The sequence below is a fragment of the Diaphorina citri genome, unplaced genomic scaffold, assembly GCF_000475195.1.
Source record: "Diaphorina citri unplaced genomic scaffold, Diaci psyllid genome assembly version 1.1 scaffold390, whole genome shotgun sequence".
Taxonomy (NCBI): domain Eukaryota; kingdom Metazoa; phylum Arthropoda; class Insecta; order Hemiptera; family Psyllidae; genus Diaphorina; species Diaphorina citri.
The window spans coordinates 188,622-199,256 of record NW_007377825.1 but is presented as its reverse complement, the minus strand read 5'-3'; the positions used below and the strand labels follow the sequence as shown (position 1 = coordinate 199,256).

The following is a 10,635-nucleotide window of genomic DNA, read 5'->3' as shown; positions in this document are numbered from 1 at the left end:
TAGTAGCTAGTAGTTATCTAGTAGTTAGTAGTTACCTAGTAGTTAGTAGTTACCTAGTAGTTAGTAGTTATCTAGTAGCTCCGACCGTGACAGGACTCGAACCTGCAATCTTCGGATCCGAAGTCCGACGCCTTATCCATTAGGCCACACGGTCCCTGTGATGAGACAGATATCAATATTGCTATATGAATATGAACAAGGAAATAGCGAATAGACATTATTACTTAAGTCATTACATTACACAACAATGAAAATAAATGCTTTGTGTCGAAAATTAAAATGTTTGAAAATAACAAAGGGGAAAAGGTTCCGACCGTGACAGGACTCGAACCTGCAATCTTCGGATCCGAAGTCCGACGCCTTATCCATTAGGCCACACGGTCCCTGTGATGAGACGGATATCAATATTGCTATATGAATATGAACAAGGAAATAGCGAATAGACATTATTACTCAAGTCATTACATTACACAACAATGAAAATAAATGCTTTGTGTCGAAAATTAAAATGTTTGAAAATAACAAAGGGGAAAAGGTCGCTCACAAAGTATCTGGAGAAAAAAATATGCGACGCGCTTGTAGAATGTAGACGAACTCATCTAGGTATTTAACCATACAGCTAGAGACTTCAAAACCCTATCTGAACATGGGAAAAGGCGAAGAAGAAGCTAGAGACTTCAAAAACAGGGCAAGAATCCCTTGAAGAAAGAATTGTTGACAGTAGACTAATGGAACTTAATGGAGTTCTGTTAGTTGGAACCAGAATCTTCGAAAATGAGAAGCCAGTTTCCTTGAAGCAAGAATTTGTGGTAGGCCAACTAAAATCCCTAAATGGTTTTCTGGTAGGACACATCCAAAAAAGGTACTCTGATAGATTGCCTAGCCACTATAACTTCTGGTACGTAGATTGGTACTCTTGGTATCCCACTATCATCCAGTTTCGTTCCATCAAGGTCGAAAAGTGTTTGACTTAAACATTGAATTGAACATTAAAAGAATGCCTACAAAAATACCTTGGCAACTATTATGTCAGATCCTCAGAATCGACCACTCGACCTTTCACCAATGTGTTTGAAATTGAGACAGATTTCATTACACCTCTTACTCTTATCATTATCACCTTTTTTTTTTTATTTTCATAAACAAATTTAGAAAGCTACCTATATTTCTAACAAAAAAAAAAATTAAATGAGTAAAGTAGAGGGAAAAAAGGCATACAGTAGGTATAATAAGTTCATTATTATTATTAAAAATCTTTTATTTAGCTCCAAAACTACTCCACTGAACCCATTACCTACTCCAATAAGATCTCATTGAAATTGTCCAATATTTCACAGCTAAAAAAATAATTTCAAGGGGTAACAAATTTGTAGGGCCCGGCCGGTTGTCGTAAAGAAATACGAAAATTTCTACATTGATGGAAATTTTTCCAAAAATCCCTAAAAGTCACTAAAAAAATCAAAAATCCCTAAAAATTCGACGAAAAAGTCCCTAGACCCTAGATGCTCAAAAAAGTCTCAAGAGACCTTCAAAAGTCCCTAAATCTAGGGTCAAAATCCCCAATATGGTCACACTGTGCTTTTATACGCTACAACTAACTACCAAAGGGTTGTCGATTGGTGCCCAATTTCTTTGGAAGGATTCAGAACCTGTATCTGAACTTCCAGTTGTCCTCGAAATTCCAGAATCTGTATCCGAACTTTTGGTCCTCGAATCTGTATCCGAATACAGATTCTTCCGTATCATTCCATTTTCGACTAATGCATAATATATATTCTTCTTAATCGTATTTGGTAAGTATTCAGCTTCGATTTTCCTTATTTGGTAGTTTATTATTCTCAACAAGCAGAAGAAGAAGAAGGAAAAGAAAGATCAAAGGAAAGAGAAAGACAAAGACAGAAGAGATCCTTGTGCATTTATACTACTTGCAATTTAAGTAGGTATCTACATACATACTCGTAGGGTGCCTGGTTGTACCTTGGCCCCCAAAATCACTTTTTGATTTTTTTAATTCGAAATGTTCCGCTCTCGACCAACATTTTGAGTTTCGTTTATGTTTTTAGTTTGATAACTATGCAGCTAATAGGGAGCGCGCAGTGCGAACGTATTTTATTATTTTCTACAAGTTCGGCCATGCCTTTTCCACAAGTTTGGCCATGCCTCCGGATGAACTAGCGGCATTCCGGAGCGAAGCGACGGAATACAGCTATCTTATAATATAATATCTTACGTACCGTACTTGACTGTACCTGACCGTACCATATCGTACCGTACTTAACTGTACCTGACCGTACTTGACTGACCCTAACCGTACCGCATCGTACCACACCTTACCTGACCGTAACGTACCGTACTGTACTGTTTTACCTGACCATACTATTTTGGGACCATATTATACTTTTATTCGTTTTCGTCCCTATCTAGTAGGTAGTTAGTAGTTACCTAGTAGTTAGTAGTTACCTAGTAGCTAGTAGTTACCTAGTAGCTAGTAGTTACCTAGTAGTTACCTAGTAGTTAGTAATTACCTAGTAGTTAGTAGTTACATACCTAGTAGTTAGTAGTTATCTAGTAGCTAGTAGTTACCTAGTAGTTAGTAGTTACCTAGTAGTTAGTAGTTACCTAGTAGTTAGTAGTTACCTAGTAGTTAGTAGTTACCTAGTAGCTAGTAGTTACCTAGTAGCTAGTAGTTACCTAGTAGTTAGTAGTTACCTAGTAGTTAGTAGTTACCTAGTAGTTAGTAGTTACCTAGTAGTTAGTAGTTACCTAGTATTTAGTAGTTACCTAGTAGTTAGTAGTTACCTAGTAGTTAGTAGTTACCTAGTAGCTAGTAGTTACCTAGGACAATAGAGGATATCAAGGCATTTGCAGCAATGCCAGCTTAAGTAGTCTTCTGCAGATTATGACGATGGGTCAGCTCCCTGGTTAGGGGTCACCTGCGCTCGCGTTGCACGCGCGGGAGACCCGGGTTCGATTCCCGGCGGGGTCAAGAAATTTGTATCATGCAAATGATTGATCCCGTGACTGGCTGTTGTGGGGCCCACTCAGCGGACCCGGGTTCGATTCCCGGCGGGGTCAAGAAATTTGTATCATCCAAATGATTGATTCCGTGACTGGCTGTTGCGGGGCCGACCCGGGTTCGATTCCCGGCGGGGTCAAGAAATTTGTATCAAGCAAATGATTGATTCCGTGACTGGCTGTTGCGGGGCCCACTCAGCCTCGTGAGGAAAATGAGTAGCTATGACATATTATAAATGCGCATAGCGACCGGTGCCAGCATTGTAGGTAAACATTGGATTTTAGGATTATTGACATATTGGGAAAATCCTACAATGCTGCAGTGAGCACCAAAGTTGTGACATAATAACACAAAGAAACTGCATTTACATTATTAGTAGTTACCTAGTAGCTAGTAGTTACCTAGTAGTTAGTAGTTACCTAGTAGTTAGTAGTTACATACCTAGTAGTTAGTAGTTATCTAGTAGTTAGTAGTTACCTAGTAGTTAGTAGGCTGCTAGGTAAAAGCGACTTTTTCGTTCTATTTGAGCAGTAAAATGAGCTCTATTATTTTCTGTTGGCATAGAAAGCCAAACTGTCCAAAACGGAAGGCAAATATTTTCTGGAGAACTTTGCCAGCGTGTCGGATGATGCACATTGTGTGAATGAAAGTACAGGAGAAGAATATTTGGCATTGGAATACACGGGTAGCTACTCGAGTGCTGTCGAAATAGAAATTGACAATCACTTCCATACTGTGGTTAAAGTTGGTGAGTTCATACTCTATGTATAATCCTCCCAAAATCAATCAAGTGCCCACAAAAAATAAACAAAAATCCATCCCACCCCAAAAAAGATTAGAAATCAATTTTGTACCCCGCCTTTTATTCACTTCATAGTACCTACCTTTCTTTCCCCTCATTGCACTCCTCTTTCCTCTAATATTACTTCTGCTTCACTGCATTGGCGGCGTGCCACCTACCTTTCTTTCCCCTCATTGCACTCCTCTTTCCTCTAATATTACTTCTGCTTCACTGCATTGGCGGCGTGCCACCTACCTTTCTTTACCCTCATTGCACTCCTCTTTCCTCTAATCTCACTTCTGCTTCACTGCATTGGCGGCGGGCCATCAATTTTATTTTAAAGCATTGCACGCCGCCAATGCAGTGAAGCAGAAGTGAGATTAGAGGAAAGAGGAGTGCAATGAGGGGAAAGAAAGGTAGGTACTACGTGAAGTAGGACACAAATTATGAAGTGAATAAAAGGCGGGGTACAAAATTGATTTCCAATCTTTTTTGGGGTGGGATGGATTTTTGTTCATTTTTTGTGGGCACTTGATTTATTTTGGGAGGAACGACTTGGCGGGGTCTTTTTTATGCCACGAAGTGGCATTTTTTGGGGGGATCTCATAACTTTTTGCAGAAACTTAACATAATATGACGTATGAGCATAGCGCAACAAAGTACAAAGGCAATGGGCATAGTAACATCATTTGGTAAGGTTTGGTGAGTTTGGATTATTTCTGAGTGAAAAACACCATAGTAATATATTTGGGTAAGTTTTAGTAAGTTCGGGTCGTTTCCGAGTGAGAAAATGCAAGGTAGGTGGCACGCCGCCAATGCAGTGAAGCAGAAGTGATATTAGAGGAAAGTGGAGTGCAATGAGGGGAAAGAAAGGTAGGTACTACGTGAAGGAGGAGCACACAAATTATTAAGTGAATAAATGGCGGGGTACAAAATTGATTTCTAATCTTTTTTGGGTTGGGATGGAGTTTTGTTTATTTTTTGTGGCACTTGATTTATTTTGGGAGGAACGACTTGGCGGGGCCTTTTTTATGCCACGAAGTGGTCTTTTTTGGGGGGATCTCATAACTTTTTGCAGAAATTTAGCATAATATGACGTATGAGCGTAGCGCAACAAAGTATAAAGGTAGGTAATAGGCATAGTAACATCATTTGGTGAGTTTGGGTTATTTCTGAGTGAAAAACACCATGGTAATATATTTGGGTAAGTTTTAGTAAGTTCGGGTCGTTTCCGAGTGAAAAATACCATAGTAACATCATTATGTAAGTTTTAGTAAGTTCGGGTCATTTCCGAGTTTAAAATACCATAGTAACATTATTGCGTAAGATTTGGTAAGTTCCGATAATTTCCGTGTGAAAAATGCCATAGTAACATCATTGGGTAAGTTTTAGTAAGTTCCGACCATTTCCGATTGAAAATGCCGTAATAACATCATTGGGTAAGTTTTGGTAAGTTCTGATCTTTTCCGAGTGAAATACATCATGATAATGTAGGTACCTACATGAAAATCATTTTTCATATTTTTATTTATTTTTTTTATTTTTTGTATTTTTTATTTTTTCAACTATAAACTATAAAATTATGAAAAAAGTAACTATGGCTATCCATAAAATATTTTTAAATGATAAAATTATGTACAAAAAAATGATCGCAGTGGGATTCGAACCCCCACCCCACCCGCTCAGCAGTTTATCGGAGACCACACTCCTTACCACTCGGACACTCCGACTTTTGACTCTACGTAGTACAAAACTTCCTTATTAATCAACTCGAGCGATAATTTAGAATTTTTCCCCTAAAAATCAGTCTTTTATCAAATTTAAGGCTGAAGGGGCCCTTTGGGGGCCTTGAAAATATGGAAAGGCACACCTACCACTCACGAGAAAAAAAATGAGCCATCAACCATCAAAATCGGTGCAGTGGTTTAGGCTGTAGAGCGGTCAACGTCAAAGAAGAAGCGGAAGCGGAAGCGGCAGCAGCAGCAGAAAATGATGAAAAATTTGACGTTTTTCAAAGTCAAATATCTCCGGCTAAACTTAACCGATTTTGATGACATTTTTTTTCAACTTGGTCTACTTTCATGCCCCAACACACACACGCAATCCGTTTTCTTCCATCATTTGTAGTTGTCTGTCTACAACTACCTGAAAACGGCTACTTTCCCTGTCGCGTATAATATCTCTAGTACTCTAGTAGCGCGGTCAAACTTTCTTGACTTGGCGGGGCCGAGCGCTACCGCGCTCCTTAATTTCTCTTTTAGATGATTAGATACGAGTACTAGGACAAACAAATTACTTGTAAAGGTATGCCTCCTTTTGATTAACAGATTAACACCCATATTTATGAACAAAATGCTGGCTCTCAGGCCTCTCAGCAAGTGCTCAAACATCAATCCAAACATCTGATTGGCCAAGATTTGTTTAAGACTGATCTGAGACCGAGAATTTTTAGTCCGTCCTTCCTTTATTATTACAATAGTAATAAAAAGGTATAAGGGACGGACTATTGTTTTCGCTTCGGTGTCTGTCACTCGCTCGCTCGGTCTGTCGGTCTGTCTGTCCCCGTAGAAGGGACTTATCCAAACCTGGTCGACCTATATATCAAATTAAAGGTCTTTTTACCAGGATCACGAAAATGGTGGTGCAAATTTTGTCCAGTGCCCTAAATCACCAAAGTATGGAAAAGTATCTTACAAGTGTAATAGCCAATGGAAAAGCAGAATTTTGAATTTGGACGAATCATATCGAAATATGGAATTGTAAATACTTTTCCATACTTTGGTGATTTAGGGCACTGCTGGTATTTGAATGTTGATACCTCTTCTAAAATTTCAGATCCCAATTTTACGGATAGATTCAGAGACAGAATTTGGTTTCTAGCATTTTGAGTTGTAATTACCATGAACTTTGTTTTTGTTGGATTTGGTTTCAGTTTATTTTTTCTCAAATAATTCATCAGATTATTTAAATCACTATTAACATTATCAAATGATTCTGTTGTGAGAGAAAAGAAACTAGAGAAAAAAATTTAGACCGATTGCAATACTTTCATTACTAGTATAGCTCCGCTATACTGTAGTAATAGAAAGTAAAAACTAGCTAGTAGCTAGAAGCAAACACAATATAAAAATTGTCTGCAAATTTTATAGGACCCAAAAAGAGTAAACATGTAAACAAAAACACAAAAAATCGTCAATCAGGACATCTTCAAACTGATGAGTTCGTCAATCTTCAGCATTTTAATCCGTTCCAAGACAGTTTCGTTTGGCACCATATCCTTCGAGATGATTTCAGCTAAGGTCTCAAACATCTCATGTGGAACGCGTTTAGCCGTTGCAGATGGTTCGCCTTTAAGGTCCAGCACTCTGAAGAGTATAGAAGGGTGCTTAGTACGATGGTATTGTATATCTGAACCTTTGTCTTGAGACTGAGACTGTGGGGCTTCCAGACTCGGTTATAAAGCCTCTCCTCCCAGTCGTTCAGTCCCCATCTGTTGCATAGTCTCTTCATCTCGTTGATCCAGCAGCTACGTGGTCTCCCTGGTAAGCGTTTGCCTTGATGTGGTGTGTTGGTGAAGATCTTCCACACGGCTCTGTTTTTGTCTATTCTCATCAGGTGACCAAGCCATCGTAGTCTGTTAGTGTTCATGGTGGCTACTATATTTGGTTGTTTGGATAGGGCGTGGATGTCGCTGTTGTGTCTCCTTTTCCATGACTGGGTTTGATGGTCGAAGTAGGGTCCAAATATTGTTCTGTACACTTTGTTTTCGAATACTTGGATTTGATGTTCTTCTCGCTAAAAAATACAAGAAAATATAAAATTGCAAGAAATTAGAAATTAGCACAAGAACATCAATCAAAATAAAAGGAAAAAAATAAAATACAATAAAATCAATCAGGTTAAACATACCTTTACTTAAATTACCTAGTTTGGTTGGGGAATCTAATGAAAAGGCAAAATATGAGATTCCACCAATCTAATAATGTTGAGGACTGAGTCTGAGAAGATGTCCACGCCCCCATCACTGGCCATGTTCCAATACCTTTGACTTCTTTGTAAAGGAGCATTGTTGTCTATGTTTGTTTTATACTTCTTGAGACCAAATAGTACTTTATTTCGAGTCTCTCTTGTTGGAACTTTGATGTTAATCTGACTCAGGAGATCAGGACAGAAATGTTTATTATTGATAAGCTTATAAAGGAATACAAGATCGTTGATCTGTCTCCTGGTCTCAAGTGCCATGATGTTGTTAGCAGACTCTATTTCAGCATAGTCATGATTCTCAATGCGGGTGTTAGATTTGAATGCTATTAGTCTCAAGAACTTATGCTGAATAGATTCAAGACTCTTAATATGAACCTGGTACTGTGGCGACCATACAACAGAGCAATATTCGAGTACTGACCTGACGTAAGCAAAGTAAAGAGTTCTCAAGGTTGACACGTTCGAGAAGTCTTTGGTGTTTCTAGTAATGAAACCAAGCATTCTGCTTGCTTTAGCTCTAACATTTTGGATGTGGGTTACAAATCTCAAATCCTTCTCGAACGTGACACCCAGATCACTCACCTGCTCACGCCTGGGCAGCACCTCGCCATTGATGTTGTAGGCAGCTAACAGAGGAGATTTCTTTCTATGGTACGTCATGATGGAACATTTCTTTATGTTAAGTTCCATAAAGTTGGAGGAACACCAGTGATAGAGACGAGACAACACCTCCTGGACCAAGGCAACATCCTCCCCACCCCTGACCCTTACAGCAAACTTAAGGTCATCAGCAAATAACCAGTAGCCGACATCAGATGGAATAATATCGGCTATATCGTTTATGAAGAGTAGGAAAAGTAGCCCTGACATGTGGCCACCCTGTATACAGCCTGATGACACACTGATAGGCTCAGAAGAAGCACTGCCCACCTTTACAATCTGAACACATCCAGATAGGAAACTATGAATCCATTTCAACAAATACCCAGATACTCCTAAGGCCAACAATTTGGAAATCAACATGTTATGATTCACCCTGTCAAAACGCGGGAAAAATCCGTGTAGACACAATCCACTTGACACCCTGTATGAAGTGCGTTTGTTACAAAATGATGGAAAGATGTAAGGTTTGTTACAGTAGAACGCTGCTTCATAAAACCGAATTGTTTGTCAATAGTGCGTTTGTTACAAAATGATGGAAAGATGTAAGGTTTGTTACAGTAGAACGCTGCTTCATAAAACCGAATTGTTTGTCAATAATGAATGGACTAAGGATTACATTAATCTTATCATAAACAAGTTTCTCAAAGAGTTTGGGTATGATTGAGATAATGGACACCGGACGATAGTTCTTAATGCTATTTTTTGATCCAGATTTATGGATAGGTTTTATCAGGGCAACTTTCCACCTGTCAGGGAACTCTCCGGACTGAAGAGATCTGTTAAACAAAAGGGTCAGGGGCTTAGAAAGATGAGCGAACACTTCTTAATATAAAGAAAAGAAATCTCATCCACCCCACTCGCCGCTCTACCACTCAACTTGCTCAGAGCTTTGTAAACAATATCCTCACTTGATGAACATGACCTCTTTCTTTTGGACGTTTACATTGAGGTCGAAGGATTGTGCTGCGTTTACGGATGCTGTTACGAGTCCTTGGAGTTCTTTAGGAGTTTTAGCTACGAGGGCAGCATCATCCGCGAACATTAACTCGCCCAATTTGATTGCTTTCACTTTGGAGATTGATTTGAGGCCCCTTTTATTGAACATGTTGGTGTCGCTTCGGAACCAAGGTAACGCCATGGCGCCACCTGGATTTGTTTCTTTTGCTTGGTTCATGATGGCTTGAATATAAAGGAGGAAGAGTAGTGGAGCTATCACAAAGCCCTGTTTTACCCCAGTCTTTACCTCAAAAGGCTCAGAATAGTCACCGTCGACGAGAACTGAAGAGGTGATGCTACGGTGAAGAAGTGTCAAAATTGATAGCAAGTTTGGAGGACAGTTTATGTACTCTGGGATCTTGAAGAGTGCTTCTCTGTTGACAGAATCGAACGCCTTAGAAATGTCTACGAACGCAATGCAGAGATGGGAGTTTTGTTCGAGTGTTTCCTCGACAAGTTGCCTTGCAGCGAAGACCATATTTATAGTTGAAAGATTTCCACAAAAACCGCATTGGGTGTCATCAATAAACTGTTCAATAAAGGGGTGGAGACGATTGTAGACAATTGGTGATTCTCATGATTTTTTTTTATTATCTCAGAAAAAACTATAAAAATTAAAAAAAATATTGAGACTAAAACGAAGAAAATGCGTTCACTAGATCGTGAGATACAGCTCTCGGAACATGAGAGTCTCAAGCACGCCGATATCATACCTAGCGACAACACTGTACTCCCGTGATGACGTCATCTACCAATATCGCACGACGCGCTGTGAGCTTATTACCATAGGGATTTGGGTTAGGGGCTCAAAGAGATCGAATAGGTACCTATCTACGCATTTTGTTATCACTATTTTTCAATAGGTATCAGCTTAGGTACTTATACCTATTTTCAAATTTAGATATTTTCATTCCATTTTTACTTTCTATTACCTTTACGTATAGGGAACCTATACAAGGTAATGAGAAAGTATTGCAATCGGTCCAAATTTTCAAAATCGGGAAATGGGTGGAAATATCCGTTTCGGGGTGCCCTGATTCCAAAAAAGTGGTTTTCAGCCCATGGTCTGTACGTATGTATGTATGTACGTACGTATGTATGTACGTACGTGTGTACTACAGGTTTAAATGGGAAAAGGTGGTATACAAAATATCTCAAGAACGGTTAGTCATAAAGCGATGAAATTTGGTATGAT

The 10,635-nt window shown here is 39.1% G+C and overlaps 1 protein-coding gene and 2 non-coding genes across 3 annotated transcripts; all 3 read right to left on the bottom strand.

Annotated features, from left to right (window-relative positions):
- Positions 1 to 81: 81 nt before the first annotated feature.
- Trnar-ucg lies at positions 82 to 154 on the bottom strand. The gene has a single exon. It is a non-coding gene; the product is annotated as a tRNA-Arg (tRNA).
- Positions 155 to 310: 156 nt separating this feature from the next.
- Positions 311 to 383, bottom strand: Trnar-ucg. The gene has a single exon. It is a non-coding gene; the product is annotated as a tRNA-Arg (tRNA).
- A 7,234-nt stretch (positions 384 to 7,617) lies between these two features.
- On the bottom strand, positions 7,618 to 9,034 carry LOC113467054. Its single transcript, XM_026822979.1, has 2 exons — positions 8,985 to 9,034; positions 7,618 to 8,901 (listed from the first exon to the last, which is right to left on the bottom strand). Exon 2 carries the CDS (start codon positions 8,802 to 8,804, stop codon positions 7,740 to 7,742), a length of 1,065 nt encoding a protein of 354 aa, XP_026678780.1. The 5' UTR covers positions 8,805 to 8,901; positions 8,985 to 9,034; the 3' UTR covers positions 7,618 to 7,739.
- Between the last annotated feature and the right edge of the window lie 1,601 nt (positions 9,035 to 10,635).